Source organism: Ahaetulla prasina, chromosome 3 (assembly GCF_028640845.1).
Source record: "Ahaetulla prasina isolate Xishuangbanna chromosome 3, ASM2864084v1, whole genome shotgun sequence".
Lineage (NCBI taxonomy): Eukaryota > Metazoa > Chordata > Lepidosauria > Squamata > Colubridae > Ahaetulla > Ahaetulla prasina.
The window spans coordinates 224,372,889-224,389,964 of record NC_080541.1 but is presented as its reverse complement, the minus strand read 5'-3'; the positions used below and the strand labels follow the sequence as shown (position 1 = coordinate 224,389,964).

General features: G+C 45.2%; 1 protein-coding gene across 3 annotated transcripts in view; it reads right to left on the bottom strand.

Annotated features, from left to right (window-relative positions):
- Positions 1-4,654: 4,654 nt before the first annotated feature.
- Positions 4,655-17,076, bottom strand: part of RGS19 (regulator of G protein signaling 19) — a 76,005-nt gene continuing 63,583 nt past the window's right edge. For all 3 annotated transcript variants that reach the window (XM_058174580.1, XM_058174579.1, XM_058174578.1), the window contains exons 5-6: positions 11,881-12,115; positions 4,655-5,466 (exon numbers count right to left, since the gene is read on the bottom strand). In XM_058174580.1, the coding sequence (XP_058030563.1) occupies positions 5,278-5,466; positions 11,881-12,115 (424 nt within the window). In that variant the 3' untranslated portion in view covers positions 4,655-5,277. The remainder of the gene's footprint in view (positions 5,467-11,880; positions 12,116-17,076) is intronic.

The window sequence follows — 17,076 nt, the reverse complement described above, 5'->3', positions numbered from 1 at the left end:
TTTAAATTTATATCCCGCCCTTCTCCGAAGACTCAGGACGGCTTACATTGTGTTAAGCAATAGTCTCATCCATTTGTATATTATATACAAAGTCAACTTTTATTGCCCCCAACAATCTGGGTCCTCATTTTACCTACCTTATAAAAGATAGAAGGCTGAGTCAACCTTGGGCCTGGTGGGACTTAAACTTGCAGTAATTGCAAGCAGCTGTGTTAATAGACTGCATTACTCTGTTGAGCCACCAGAGGCCCTCCACACTTCTTAAGTTTCCCCGGGTGAGAAACACGATTCTAGAGCATGAATTTCAAAACTTTTTCAGGCTATAGAGCTGGTTTTATTTTAAAAATTCCCAGAACCCCAAATTACATGGGGAGGCCCCCTGCTCCTGAATGTCAGCTGATGAGCCCCACCCTTTCGGCTCAGGTTTACAGAAAAATGCAATGGAAATCCCTGTAGCTTCAAAGCAGGGACTTAGAAGGCTGGGTGTATTCAGTGTTGTTTTTAATGCTTAAGCCCCTTGCAAAGTTTCTGAATCCCACAAAACCCTGTCAAATGCTTTCACAGGAGTTTGCAAAACCCCGTATTAAAAAAAACAGTAATCCTATTTTTACAGCATGCCTGTCGATATTCCTATCTTCTTGGTAGATGTAAACAAAAATGCTTCTGATTTACTCAATTGGCCTTTTATTCCTTCCGGGGGCAGAGAGCTTCCACAAAGTCATAAAAAGTATGTTTAAAAACAAACAAACAAATACCTCAGCCCTGTGGATCCACCTCTTTATGTAATTCCAAAGCAGTTTTCCAAACTATAGGAATACAGTAATATCTCAGTACTCAACTACTTTGAAACTTATCAAACTTGTTGAAATTTAACTTGATGCTCAACAGATTTTGATGTGAAAATTTTGTCCCGGTACTCATTGATACTCAACACATTTTGATGTGAAAATTTTGTCCCGGTATTCATTGATACTCAACACATTTAGATGTGAAAATTTTGTCCCGGTACTCGTTTGTTTGGTACACCACCAGCTAGAACTTGTCAGTGTCGGCTGGCCTGTGACTCATTATATTAATTCCTTATGGGAAAAAAATGTTTGGTATTCATCATTTTTGGTACTCATTGCGCCTCCTGGAACCAATTAACGAAGAGTATTCATTACACCTGCATGGGAATTAAAAAGATATTGGCCAAAGTTCCTATATTTTACTGGCCACAAAACGCACAAGTTTCTAGAGACAAAAAAAAAAAAAGTTTTACTAGGCAGGCCAGGAAGATCTATTGGGATGACCAGTTTTTTTGAAAAGTGCTTTCTATAATTCACAGATACCTCTTTAGAAAAATGCAACAGGGGGGTGGGATGGGGCTGAGATGGCTCTCTCCTGACCAAAGGAACACTAACCCTGAAATTCGTCCTGTCCTTAGCACCTGCTACTGTGTTTTCCCGAAAACAAGACCTTATTTTTTTTTTGAACCCCGAAATAAGCGCTTGGCTCTTTATTTTGGGGTGTGTGGAGCGAGATGGGGCTTCTCTTGCCATCTTACCTAATTTCCAGCTCTGTCTCCTTAACCCTAACCAGAGGGAAATGGCTGGGGCCAGCTGCGCATGAGCTTAAATATTTCTGGGGAGGGCTTATTTTCGGGGAAACACGGTATCATTTTAGCCCCAAAAACCAGACAGCGGAGAAGCATTATGGCACCTTTATAGAAGACGAGACAGGGAAACCTTAACATTCAGAGTGAGGGAATTCATAGAGAGCATTGGCCCAGTGGGCAGCGGCTGAGAAATAACATGGTTTGGGTGACAACCTCAAAGGCAGAATAGGGTGGAGTTTGCAGCATCCAGAGATGTCCTATCGCTTTGCCTATTGTTGGAACAAAGGATTTGGAGAGACCATATAAACAGGGAGATCTCTTAACAGGAATCCAAACTGTAACTACGATGGAGTCAAGAGTTGGTATTCAGCTGGCTCGGACCGGTTCGGGCGAGTAAGTTTTCAAAAGGGACTTCCTTTGTTTTGCTTGAAGACATTTCGGTTCTCATCCAAGACGCTTCTTCAGTTCTTTGGAAGCAGCTTCTTGGATGAGAAGCGAAACGTCTTCAAGCAAAACGAAGTCCAGCTGCGCTTTGAAAAAGCACCTTTGGAGCATAGGATGAGCGCTGTGGCCTGTCAGCTGACAGTCCCTCCAGCAGCCACTCGGAGGAGGTGGTGTGAAAATTAAGGTCAGCATCAAGGCAGCCAGAGCTGAGGTGGAAGAGGGAATGGAGCTGTCAGAGAGAGAGAGAGGAAGGAAGGGAGGGAGAAAGAGAGGTGGAGACTGGACCGTCTGTTAGCCCTCAGATGGAGAGCCAACAATCCCCAGGTCTGGAGGTGGCTGATGAGGAAGAGGAGGAACAGCTGGGTCCAATGCCTGAAGCTGTTGTGGTCCATCAGCAGCTAACAAGTTGGCAACGGAGTCGGACAGCGATGAGGCTGAGGTGAGGCCAGGGCCATTGGGGAGTGAGGTGCGGCCTCCAGAGACTGATACTAGTGAGGCAGAGGAACAGGAGGAGCTTGTTCCTAATGCACGCAGGAGAAGAATTGCCAGAAGGCAAGAGCAGCTCAAGCAGAAAGGACAACTCGGGAATAGGGCCAAGAGATGACTGGCCCCTCCCATAAGGCTTAAAACAGACCAGCACCGGCGTTTGGCCTTCGCTGGAAAACAACGTTGGTAGCTGCATCTTCTGCTTTGTCTACATCTTTGTTTTTGTGGCTTCTGGACATTTGCCAGGAAGGGCCTTTGGCAGTTTGCCTAATTGGATTAAGGTTTGAGTTTGAGATAACTGAGGAATTTGTGTTGGGAGGCATTTGTTTTACTTCAAGTTGAACGACGCTGGGGATGAAGTAATTCCCAGCTGTTCGAATAAAGTTTGTTTGTTTTTCCACGGGCTAAGTTTATTACTACCTACTTGGGCCTGGGTCACAACAAGACACATGGATGCACAGAAGACAGAGGAGAGGAGAGCAGTGGAAATCTATGGGCCGGTCCTTGGGATGGAAGAGCCGCCGCTGCTAGCGAAGACAACTATTCATCTCCCTGCTGGACAGACTTGTTAGCCTGCAGTGAAAAAGAAACTTTTTGCTGGGGCTGCTGGCACTCCTACTAAAGGAATCATTGATTTAAATAGAGGGTTTGTTGCATTTGGGGAGCTGGGTCAGAACAGTTTCCAGCGGAGAAGGGACGAAACATGCATCACGGGGCCAAATCCACCCCTTGTGTACTTCCAGTGCGATGTCGCAGCTCTTTAATAATTTGGGCATGGAAGGGACCGCAATGGGAAGGATCCACACTTCTCCAGTGAGTTGGTAAGATAAAAAGTGCTTTGGGTCTATCTGGACCACCCTATTCCATTCTGGCAGATCATTTAAGGGGAAGGTTGTTCAGCCAAACCAATGGTCCACCTGGAACAGGATGATCAAAGAGATGCTTCCAATAATCTCACCACCAGATTATGAAGTACAGGTAATCCTCGACTTACAACAGTTCACTTAGTGGACGTTCGAGATCACAAGGGCACTAAAAACAGTGATTTATGACTGTTTTTTCACACGACCGTTGTAACATCCCCATGATCACGTGATCAAAATTCAGAGGTTTGGCAACTGGCTCGTATTTTATGACGGTTGCAGTAGTCCCAGGGTCATGTGATCCCTTTTTGCGACTTTCTGACAAACCGAGTCAAATGTGGGGAAGCCAGATTCATTTAACAACCCGTAATTTAACAATTGCAGTGATTTGGTCAGAAAGGTCGTAAAATGGACAAAACTCACTTAACGAATGTCTCACTCAGCAACAGACATTATGGGCTCAATTGTGGCTTTACGTCGAGGGCTTCCCCCGTATGAATGAAGAAGACCTCATTTTGGTTCCTAAGCCATGAGGATTATGGATCCTACTACTGCCCAATAGGAACTGGAGAACCTACAATCAGAGCAATCAAAATAGAGCTGGAAGGGACCTTGGAGGTCTTCTAGTCCAGGGGTCTGCAAACTCGGCTCTTTTAAGACTTGTGGACTTCAACTCCCAGAAGCAAAGCTGGCTGAGGAACTCTGGGAGTTGAAGTCTACAAGTCTTAAAGGGACCAAGGTTGGAGACCCCTGGTCTGAAGGACCCTCTTGGTCATTTAAGGCCTCTGTAGTCCACACAGAGTCGTATTTTGGCACCCGACTGCTTTAAAATGCGAGGAGCTCGGTATCCAATGCGTTTTGAAGCAGAAATCTTGTCCCGGCACTCATCTTTCTCCTGGTAGCCAACGTGTAAGAACCAGCCGACATTGGCTATCTCCTGCCTATTTCCTGAATAGTTGGTCATGTGGTAAGTCACGTGGTTTTCTCGTACCGGTCAGTTTTCGTGTCTCTGGAACGGATTACCAACAAATACCGAGGTACCACTGTACATCGGAGATGGGTGGACAATGTGACCTACAATGATGGGGAGATTTTTGGCCTAATTAACATTCAAGTTGGCTTTCTCAGAGAGCTTCCACATCAGAGCTAAGTACCAGCTATCTTCCCTTTCCCTTGAAGAGCTCTCTGCTCCTTCCCAAAATGAGGTGAGAATAAACTCCCTAGAATAAACTGTGAACGGAAAGCATTCGAGATGCAGAAAACCTGAACGCACTTTTTTTATAACATCTGAACTTTTCTTAATTCCATTAACATTGGCCTAACCGCCGTTTCCACTCCAGCCATCTGAGATCATTGTGTCTACAAGAACACCAAGGAAATAATTCTTAGTAAACATGGAAGGAATTTTAAAAAAACAAATAAAACACAAATCCGAGAGAGAGAGAGAGAGAGAGAGAGAGAGAGATGTGGAGCTTTGGCCTGCTTTCTTCTGCCATGTGGCCCCAGAGGTCTAACCTCCCAATCCGTTGCTGGTTGGTTGCTCCGTTCTGCATTCTCCATCTCTAAGCTGGGGGGGGGGGCAACCCAGATTCTGTAATGGAAGTAGTAGCCTGAGTTTGGAGTCCTTAATGTCGGCTGGCACGGGCCCTTTTTTTGACGGAAGAGAAAAACGGGCAGGAAGTTTTGGAGTGACCTTTCCAACGACTGGACTATTGTCTGTGGTCAGAACTCAGCTGGGTTATGTCATCAGTCTATTTTGTTCTTGTAAGCTCATTTTTTTTTTAAAGAAGAAGAGGGGTGGGGTGGGGTGGGGGGAGAACCAATAACACCTGTTTGTAGGGAAGGAAACCCTTCACTTGGTGTCTCTTATCAATGGTAGAGAAGGGCTTAAGACTCCGAAGAAGACCGAGAGACACTCTGGATCAGAGCTTTGTATATGGCAGAGTTCAGGAAACGTGGATAGGAGTCTCTGTGCATAAGCGTGTAGATCTGTAGCTGCGCATCATCGAAGGTGTGCGAGGAGGGCTCCTGCATCTTGCGGTTGATGCCTTCGCGGACACGGGAGTCCAAACTGACCTGAGAAAAAGGAAAGGTGGGCAAAACACAAGAAGAAAGATGATTTTGGTCGACTGTCAATCAAGGGAGAGTCAGTTGGGTTTAGAGGTTAAGGTTAAGAAGCCAGGAGATGGTGAATTCTAGTTCAGCCTTAAGACATGGAAGCCGGCTGGATGGTTTTGGACCAATCACCAGGAGACTGGGAGTTCTAGTCCCACCTTAGGCATGAAAGCTGGCTAGGTGACTTTGGACCAATCACCAGGAGACTGGGAGTTCTAGTCCCGCCTTGGACCAATCACCAGGAGACTGGGAGTTCTAGTCCTGCCTTAGGCATGAAAGCTGGCTGGGTGACTTTGGGCCAATCACCAGGAGACTGGGAGTTCTAGTCCCGTCTTAGGCACGAAAGCTGGCTGGGTGACTTTGGATCAATCACCAGGAGACTGGGAGTTCTAGTCCCGCCTTAGGCATGAAAGTTGGCTGGGTGACTTTGGACCAATCACCAGGAGACTGGGAGTTCTAGTCCCACCTTAGGCATGAAAGCTGGCTGGGTGACTTTGGACCAATCACCAGGAGATTGAGAGTTCTAGTCCCGCCTTAGACATGAAAACTAGCTGGGTGGCTTTGGGCCATTCCTCTTTTTCAGCCCATCACAACTCCTAGGGTAGTTGTTGTGGAAAAAATAGAGGAAGAAATTTGTCCAGAATTTTCTGCTTGGTCCTAGGTTGGATCTCTATTTAATGACCTTCCACCTATTAGTTCTTGTTCTGCCCTCAGATGCTTTGGAGAATTAAGTCTATCCCCTCTTCTTTGTGATAGCCACTCAAATACTGTATGACAGCTATCAAGTCACCCCTAATCCTTCCCTTCATATCCAGTTCCTTCAATTATTCATCATACAATTTAGTTTCCGGATCCTTGATCATTCTTGCTCCTCTTCTCTGCACTTTCTAGTGCCTCAACATCTTTTCTCTATTCCGGAGACCAGAACTGGAGGCAGTATTTCAAGGGTGGCCTTAGCACTGCAGCATAAAGCAATATTATCACTTCTTGTGATAATGATATTGTTGTTATCCCTCTGTTGATGCAGCCTAGGACTGCACTGGCTCTTTGAGATAAACAGATGATAATAATAATAATAATAACAACAACAACAACAACATCAGAGTTGGAAGGGACCTTGGAGGTCTTCTAGTCCAGGAGACTGGGAGTTCTAGTCCTGCCTTATGCATGAAGGCCGGCTGGGTGACTTTGGACCAATCACCAGGAGACTGGGAGTTCTAGTCCCACCATAGGCATGAAAGCCATTCAAATGGACTTTGGACCAATCACCAGGAGACTGGGAGTTCTAGTCCCGCCTTGGACCAATCACCAGGAGACTGAGAGTTCTAGTCCCACCTTGGACCAATCACCAGGAGACTGGGAGTTCTAGTCCCGCCTTAGGCATGAAAGTTGGCTGGGTGACTTTGGGCCAATCACCAGGAGATTGAGAGTTCTAGTCCGCCTTAGGCATGAAAGCTGGCTGGGTGACTTTGGGCCAATCACCAGGAGACTGGGAGTTCTAGTCCCGCCTTAGGCATGAAAGCTGGCTAGGTGACTTTGGATCAATCACCAGGAGACTGAGAGTTCTAGTCCTGCCTTAGGCATGAAAGTTGGCTGGGTGACTTTGGATCAATCACCAGGAGATGGTGAATTCTAGTTCAGCCTTAAGACATGGAAGCGGCTGGATGGTTTTAGACCAATCACCAGGAGATTGAGAGTTCTAGTCCACCTTAGGCACGAAAGCTGGCTGGGTGACTTTGGACCAATCACCAGGAGACTGGGAGTTCTAGTCCCACCTTAGGCATGAAAGCTGGCTGGGTGACTTTGGACCAATCACCAGGAGACTGAGAGTTCTAGTCCCGCCTTAGACATGAAAACTAGCTGGGTGGCTTTGGGCCATTCCCTCTTTTTCAGCCCATCACAACTCCTAGGGTAGTTGTTGTGGAAAAATAGGAAGAAATTTGTCCAGAATTTTCTGCTTGGTCCTAGGTTGGATCTCTATTTAATGACCTTCCACCTATTAGTTCTTGTTCTACCCTCAGGTGCTTTGGAGAATAGTTTGACTCCCTCTTCTTTGTGATAGCCACTCAAATACTGTATGACAGCTATCAAGTCACCCCTAATCCTTCCCTTCATATCCAGTTCCTTCAATTATTCATCATACAATTTAGTTTCCAGATCCTTGATCATTCTTGCTGCTCCTCTCTGCACTTTCTAGTGCCTCAACATCTTTTCTCTATTCCGGAGACCACAACTGGAGGCAGTATTTCAAGGGTGGCCGTAGCACTGCAGCATAAAGCAATATTATCACTTCTGATGATATTGTTGTTATCCCTCTGTTGATGCAGCCTAGGACTGCACTGGCTCTTTGAGATAAACAGATTTTAATAATAATAATAATAACAACAACAACAACAACATCAGAGTTGGAAGGGACCTTGGAGGCCTTCTAGTCCAACCCCCTGCCCAGGCAGGAAACCCTACACCATTTCAGACAAATGGCTATCCAACATTTTCTTAAAAATTTCCAGTGTTGGAGCATTTACAACTTCTGCAGGCAAGTTGTTCCACTGATTAATTGTTCTAACTGTCAGGAAATTTCTCCTTAGTTCTAAGTTGCTTCTCTCCTTGATTAGTTTCCACCCATTGCTTCTTGTTCTACCCTCAGGTGCTTTGGAGAATAGTTTGACTCCCTCTTCTTTGTGGCAACCCCTGAGATATTGGAAGACTGCTATCATGTCTCCCCTAGTCCTTCTTTTCATTAAACTAGGCATACCGAGTTCCTGCAACTGTTCTTCATATGTTCTAGCCTCCAGTCCCCTGATCATCTTCGTCGCTCTTCTCTGCACTCTTTCTAGAGTCTCAACATCCTTTTTACAACGTGGCGACCAAAACTGAATGCAATATTCCAAGTGTGGCCTTACCAAGGCATTATAAAGTAGCACTAACACTTCACGTGATCTTGATTCTATCCCTCTGTTTATGCAGCCCAGAATTGTGTTGGCTTTTTTTGGCAGCTGCTGAACACGGCTGGCTCATATCTTCTAAATGGTTGTCCACTAGGACTCCAAGATCCCTCTCATTTAGCCCTATTGGGACCGAAAAATGTGTACCCATTAAATTAATAAGTGATCGTATGATCACACGTGAAGAAATTTACCTTGTGTGCACCATTATTAGGCAGTTGTATTTTTGAGGATTGATTTTATTATTGAACAATTACAGTGCTCTCGGTCAATGCAAAATATTAATAAACCCCAAACCTGAATATTTAAGAAAGTAAAAGCGAGGTTTTGGCTTTCTTAATCTAAAAAAGGTAAAGGTAAAGGTTCCCCTTGCACATATGTGCTAGTTGTTCCCAACTCTTAATTTAAATTCATAAATTATATATATATATAATTTATATATAAATTATATATATATATATATATGTTTTCTGAGGTTTTCGCGGGTGTTTGTATGTAGGTCTTTGGTTATTCGGGTTTTCTCCCGCGTAAAATTGGAAGTGTCTTGGCGACGTTTCGACGAAGTCTCATTCGTCATCTTCAGGCTTCAGCTTCGTGCTTCTGGGAGCAAACGGGGTGAGCTCCTGTTACTTGTCCCAGCTTCTGCCAACCTAGCAGTTCGAAAGCACGTAAAAAATGCAAGTAAAAAAATAGGGACCACCTTTGGTGGGAAGGGAAGAGCGTTCCATGCGCCTTTGGCATTTAGTCATGCTGGCCACATGACCATGGAGACGTCTTCAGACAGCGCTGGCTCTTCAGCTTTGAAACGGAGATGAGCACTGCCCCCTAGAGTCAGGAACGAGTAGCACATATATGCGAAGGGAACCTTTACCTTTATAATATAATTCAAATATGTAATATATATATTATATATACTTCATATAATTGATAAATTCATAAATTATATAAATATAAATTATATCTGCTTATATCCAACTCAATCTAAATTAAATTCTTAATCTACGTGTGCCCAGTTATTGGGCAACTGTCAGTGTGCAGAATTATTATGCCACTAAATGAAAATTTTCCCATCTCAGTCGTTAACTTTCATCTGTTTAAAGTGAGAATAATAAGCAAACAACTAAAAATTTACAGATAAACATTTCTGGCATTTCCAAAAAAAAAAAAAAAAGCTATCCCTGTTGACTATTTGCAACTAAACGTTTTGATGGTTCTCTGATCACACCCCAATATTTTAGCAATTTCAAGGGTCCTGCATCCCTCCGAAAGACTTTTTTTTTTTACAATGTTTGACTTTTCAGAGTCAGTGAAATCTCCTTTTTTGGTCCGTTTTGCCTGAGGAAAAGAAGCTGCCTGATAATTATGCACACCTTGATGAAGGGTGTTGATTTCCTTAGGCCACACCTTCCCTCGTTACACAAACATACATCAACATACGTCAACACTGTCAGACTATTTACTGAATCTGCACTACTATTAATCGTCTCATAGTTCCCATCACCAATCTCTTTCCACTTATGACTGTATGACTATAACTTGTTGCTGGCAATCCTTATGATTTATATTGATATATTGACCATCAATTGTGTTGTAAATGTTGTACCTTGATGAAGGTATCTTTTCTTTTATGTACACTGAGAGCATATGCACCAAGACAAATTCCTTGTGTGTCCAATCACACTTGGCCAATAAAATTCTATTCTATTCTATTCTATTCTATTCTATTCTATTCTATTCTATTCTATTCTATTCTATTCAACTGATCTGCTTATATCCACTACGCATTCCACTTTGGGACAAACAGAACAGATTTGGAAGGGACCTTGGAGGTCTTCTAGTCCAACCCCCGGCTAAGGCAGGAAACCCTACAGCACTTCAGACAAATGCTTATCCAACATCTTAAAAACTTCCAGTGTTGGAGCATTTACAACTTCTGCAGGCAAGTCGTTCCACTTATTAATTGTTCTAACTGTCAGGAAATTTCTCCTTGGTTCTATGTTGCTTCTCTCCTTGATTAGTTTCCACCCATTGTTTCTTGTCCTGCCTTCAGGTGCTTTGGAGAATAGTTTGATTCCCTCTTCTTTGTGGCAGCCCCTGAGGTATTGGAAGACTGCTATCATGTCTCCCCTCATCCTTATTTTCATTTATATGGCTTATACCAGTGATGGCTAATCTTTTTGCCGTAGCGTGCCAAAAGCGGGGGGGAGCGTGGGTGGGTCACGCGCGCACACATGCCCACACCCATAATTCAATATCCCCCATGCCCCGCCCCCCCTCGCATGCGTGTGCGACCCCCCCCACGCTCTCCCCATTTTGGGCACGCAATGGCATGGAGGGCACAGTAGGCCCATTTTTTTGTGGAAACAGACTTTCTTACCCTCCTGGAGGCCGGAACCGGTTCGTTTCCCAACTTCTGGTGGGACCGGAAGGCTCCTTTTTCACCCTGGGGGGGGACTGGGGAAGGCAACAACGGCCTTCCCCATCTCCCCAAAGGCCCTCCAGTGGCCAAAAATAGCCTGTTTCCCGATTTCAGGTGGGTTCAGAAGGCCCGAAAATCAGCTGGCCAGGGCGTGGCATGCGCACTGGAGTTGAGCTAGGGCAACGCTCGCGTGCCCGCAGATACGGCTCCGCGTGCCACCTGTGGCACAGGTGCCATAGGTTCACCATCACGGGTTTATACAGCTTGGAGGTGGAAAATATGCATAAAAATGATGACATGGTCAAAATTCTCATTTGCCTAATAATTGCACACACGGTAAGTCTTCAGGTAGAATGACAAAGCCTTGGAAAAGTTTCTGGACTGGAAAGGTAAGAGGGGAAGGGCCCGGGCACTACCGTTTACCAATTGAATGAAAACTGGTACCTGAATTTGGTATCTGAAATTGTTGTGATTCTAGCCCCCGAACCTGGCCCCATGCCCGAAAGTGACTCCGAGAGTGAGGGGCAAGGTCCGGTAAGGCTTACCTCGGGAGCACCGATTCCTTTGGCTCGGCTCCAGGAGCCAGAACAAGACCAGTCTGAGGACGTAATGAGGCCGTCATCCCCTGATTCCTCCCTTCCCCAGGCTACGCCTTCAGACTCAGCTGATAATAATAATCAAGCTTGGATTGACCCGCGCTTCAGAAGATTAGAGAGGCGGCGTCATCAAAAGGAAGGGTGGGGCAGGAGCCCACCCTACAGGATATATAAGGAGCTTTGGGACTGCTCTCACTCCACAGGAAGCAAAAGTTTAGCTTAACCGTTTCAAAAAGAGATGAAAGTCTTTCTACAAGAGTCATTTGTTTGAACTTTGGCAGGCAGCTGCGATTTCTCTGCCAGGACTGAAAAGAGCCGTGAATCCACTGGCTGAAGGCCAGCTCGTGGGTCTGAAGTGGGGAAGGAGACAGAACAGAAACATTTTGGGTGCCTGATAAAATAAGAAAGGAAATACCTCCTTGGGAGAAAGGATGGAGATATAATCTTCATAGATCATCCGCGCTTTCTCATCGATGGCACGCTTGTTGCATTCGCTTTTGAGCTCCTCGCAGGCTAACCAAAAGAGCATATTTTCCTCGCTGTATTCAGTCCGTAAGAATTCCCGGAACACGTTCCTGCCAGCTGGGTTTTTCATCAACTTGTCAAACGACTGAGACCAGACCTTGACTTCTTCGGTGGTGGGTTTGGTGCTGAAGGCATAGGAGCCGCGATCCAACAGGAACAAAGCAAGGTAGAGTGAGTCACAGTGGGAAGAAGAGGAAGAGGAGGAGGAGGAAATGTGTTATTGGTGTGAGATCTCGGTAATTCTTGCACAACTTCTAGAGCAGTGTTTCTCAGCCTTGGCAACTTTTAAGTCCTACGGACTTCAACTCAAACAATTGAAGTCAACTTCAACAGTTGAAGTCCACACATCTCGTCTCATCTCATTCTGTCTCAACCCAACCAGTTCAACTCAACAGTTCAAGTCAATTTCAACAATTGAAGACCACGCAACTCAATTCAACTCAACCAGTTCAAGTCAACAGTTGAAGTCAACTTTAACAATTGAAGACCATACAACCCAACTCAGCCAGTTCAACAACACAACTCAACCAATTCAACTCAATAGTTGAAGTCAACTTCAACAACTGAAGATCACGTAACTCAACTCAACCAGTTCAATTCAACAGCACAACTCAACCAGTTCATCGCAACAGTTGAAATCAACTAACCCTCAATTCACCTCCACTGTCAAGCTTGCAAGTAATAAGTCCCCAGAATGAGTAATCCAAGGCAGTCATATTCAATCAACGTTCGTTCATTAGGAACATATCAACAGTTCAACAACGCAACACAACTCACCTCAACCAGTTGATCTCAACAATTAAAGTCAACTTTCATAGTTGAAACCCACATGTCTTAAAGTTGACAAGGTTGTGCAGTAGTGCTCTAGAGCTTTCACGCTCCTTTACTGGAGGCTTTCAAAAACAACTTAGTCCTCAATTCATTTAGCGACTACTCGAAGCTACAGTAACACTGCAAAATGTAGCTTAAGATTGGTCCTCACCCAATCATCCCAGTATCCCCACAGTCATGTGATCAAAATTCAAATGCTGAGCAACCAGCATGTATTCATAATGATTGCAGCGTCTTAGGGTTATGTGATCACCATTTGTGATCTTCCCAGCTGGTTTCTGACAAGCAACGTCAATGGGGAAGCCAGATTCATTTATAGTAGTGGCCAAAATTGTGGAAAACCTTTCAGGAAAAGTGTATTTTCTAAAACTAGCTAATAACACCACTCTTTTTGGAATAGTACCATAAGATTATATATCAATGGGAAAGATAATTTAATCAAGAATGTAATGCAACAGCTTTTATGAAGGATTTGCTATTAGAACAGCAGTTACTGTATAAAGAAGAAAACTGAAAGACGTAGACAAAATGAGATATACAAAAATGATCACCATGTCAGTTCATACTTAGTTGGGTAACCTTCAGCATGAATTACGCCCTTACAACGTCTTCCCATGGAGTGAACCAAGTCTTTGAGTTCTGCAGCTGTTCTAATGTGAAACAAGATTGAATGATGGCTTCTATTAAGTGGGTTTTATTGCTGGATCGCTTCTGACTAAGAAGTTTCTTTAGTCGGCTCCATAGATTTTCAATTGGATTAAGGAGGTCTGGGCTATTCCCAGGCCATTCCAGGAGTGGAAGAGGATTATCTTGAAACTCCACCCCCCCACACACACAAAAAAGGGGTGTTATTAGCCACCAAACCTCAAAAATACACTTTTCCCAAAAGGTTTCCACAATTCTGGCCACTACTATAACAATTTTTTTAAATTTTGAATTTTTTGAATTTTAATAATTTTAAATTGGGTATTCTGTTTTATTGGGTCAAATTTGACGGTTTTTAAATTTTTCGGCCATTATAGAATATGTTATTTTAATTTGTTGTTTTAAAATTGTATATTGTATTGTTTTAATTTGGCTGTACACCGCCCTGAGTCCTTCGGGAGAAGGGCGGTATAAAAATCTAAATAATAAATAAATAAATAAATAAATAAAATAAATAAATGCAGTGATTCGCTTAACAACTGGGGCAAGAAAGGTCATAGAATGGAGCAAAGCTCTCTTAACCCATGTCCAACTTTGCAACAGGGTCAATTGTGGCTGGAAATTAAAGGTGACTGTATCTCCTTAGCTTTTAGTAATACCCGCCTGGACTACTGCAATGCTCTCTACATGGGGCTCCCCTTGAAGAGCACCCGGAGGCTCCAACTGGTCCAGAATGCGGCTGCGCGGGTAGTAGAGGGAGCAACTCGAGGCTCCCATGTAACACCTCTCCTGCGCAAGCTGCACTGGTTGCCGGTGGTCTTCCGGGTGCAATTCAAGGTGCTGGTTACTACCTTTAAAGCGCTCCATGGCTTAAGATCGGGTTATTTATGGGACCGCCTGCTGCCACCGATTGCCTCCCATCGACCAGTGCGCTCTCATAGGGAGGGTCTCCTCAGGGTGCCGTCAGTCAGACAATGTCGACTGGCGACCCCCAGGGGGAGGGCCTTCTCTGTGGGGGGCTCCTGCCCTCTGGAACGAGCTGCCTCCAGGGATACGTCAACTCCCTGACCTCCGGACCTTTCGACACGAGCTCAAGACATTTTTGTTCCATCGCGCAGGGCTGGCCTAATAGTTTTAATGGGTTTTTTTTATTAGAGTCTTAATTATCTTTAGCTAAATTGAATAAGTTTTTTTAATAATGTTTTAATCTTTGTATTCTTGTTTTTTACCCGAGTCCTTTGGGAGAAGGGCGGTATATAAATCAAAATAATAAAATAATAAATAAATAAAATACCAAACTCACACCGTACAATGAAATAAGGAAGAGAATGTCATGAGTGGAAACCGACCCACGTTGTTTCGCTCCTTTCCATGATGTCCTCCCAGCCCTAAGCTACCCCTGAAGTGCACTCGGAGACTCCAGTTAGTCCAGAATGCAGCTGCGCAGGTGATTGAGGGAGCTCCACGTTGCTCCCGGGTAACACCACTCCTGCGCAGTCTGCACTGGCTACCTGTGGTCTTTCGGGTGCGCTTCAAGGTTTTGGTTACCACCTTTAAAGCGCTCCATGGCTTAGGGCCCGGGTACTTATGGGACCGCCTGCTGTTACCTTATGCCTCCCACCGACCCGTACGCTCACACAGAGAGGGTCTTCTCAGGGTGCCGTCCGCCAAGCAATGCCGGCTGGCGGCCCCCAGGGGAAGGGCCTTCTCTGTTGGAGCACCTACCCTCTGGAACGAACTTCCCCCCGGTTTGCGCCAATTATCTGACCTTCGGACCTTTCGCCGGGAATTAAAAACTTATTTATTCATCCAAGCGGGACTGGCTTGATTTTTAAATTTTCCAAATTTTAATTTTTGTAATTTTATACGGGGTATTTTAGGTTGGGTCAATTGACGGTTTTAATTTGGCCATTATTGAATATGTATTTTAAATTGATATTTTAATTCTGTATATTTAAATTGTTTTAACCTTGGCTGTACACCACCCTGAGTCCTTCGGGAGAAGGGCGGTATGAAAATTTAAATAAATAATAAATAATAAAATAAATAAAATAATCTTTCAAAAATTTAGCACACCTTTCTTTTTTGGTGCGTGAATGAAAACATATTAGATTAGTTTAACTGAGTTGGAAGGGACCCTGTAGGTCATCTAGTCCAACTCCCTGCCCAAGCAGGAGATCGTACACCCGTGATGGTAAACCTATGGCACATCAGAGAGGGCACGGTGTGCCACCTCTGGCACGCGAGCTGTTGTGTCCTCCTCGCCTCCGTCCAAACGATGGCTTAATTAGCCGGCTCTTATCAGCTCTGGCAGCAAAAGAATCAGCGTCTGCCAAGAGCCCTCGATAGCTGCCAAGACGCTGGTGAGTCACAACCTTCAGCTCTAGTCAATCTGTGGATTTGCCTGATACAAAGAGACACACCAGCTCTTGCTGCCTTTTATATCCTGTGGGGTGTGGCTCCATGACTCAGCACTTCCTAGGCCTGCCCCTCCCGTTTCTGTCGTTCCCTTCTCTCCTGCCTACGAAACCTGGGATTGAGCCAAGCCTGATTGCCGTCAGCTGGGTCTGCAGGCGTGGCCTGGGGGGGGGGGGAAAGAGTCAGGAGAAGGAGGCCTCGTTATCTCTTTCACTTGGCCTGCTTCTGGCTCCTGGAGCTGATCCAGGGAGGCCGGTGCTTCCGAGGTAAGTCCTGACGGCCCTCACTGTTCAAATCACTTTCTGGCAGCAGGCCCGGCTTTGAGTCACTTTCTGGCAGCAGACCCGGCTCCAAGGCACTTTCGGGCATGGGGCCAGGTTCATGGGCGGGAGCCACAACACGAGCCATCGCCTCAGTTCAGCTCCACTGCAGATGTGCGTGTGCCTCCCACCGGCCAGCTGGCCTTCGGGACTCTGGCACGCATGTGAGGGGCAGGGCCAGAGGTGGGTTTCAGCAGTTCTGACCAGTTCTGGAGAACCGGTAGCGGAAATTTTGAGTAGTTCAGAGAACCGGTAGTAAAAATTCTGACTGGCCCCGCGCCCATCTATTCTCTGCCTCCCAAGTCCCAGCTGAACGGGAGGAAATGGAGATGTTGCAGTAACCTTCCCCTGGATTGGGGAGGGAAAGGAGATTTTACAGTACCCTTCCCCTGCCACGCCTACAAAGCCACGCCCACAGAACCAGTAGTAAAAATTTTTTGAAACCCACCACTGGGCAGGATGTGGGCGGGGGGGGCATGAGTGCATGCGCAGGGGTGAGGGCATGTGGGGGGCATGCATGGGGGTGGAGCAGATTGCATTTTGGGGGTTTGGATGCACGAACGCGCATTCAGGCACACGGGCACACGCTTTGGGCACTTGGTCTGGAAAAGGTTAGCCAACACTGCCCTACACCAATTCTGTTTAATCTAATCTCATCTCATCTCATCTCATCTCATCTCATCTCATCTCACTTTCTTATTCCACTCTCCATTTCCTCCTGAACAAAGATGCACGTCAAGTACTTTGAAGCTCCGTTGATGTCAACAATGAAATTTAGAGTCCCGTTAAGTTTTGAAAGCTCAGCTCTTGGTTTAGGTCTCAAATGTATGATATATCCTTTATTTATGAGACTGAATCCTCTTCTACATCAC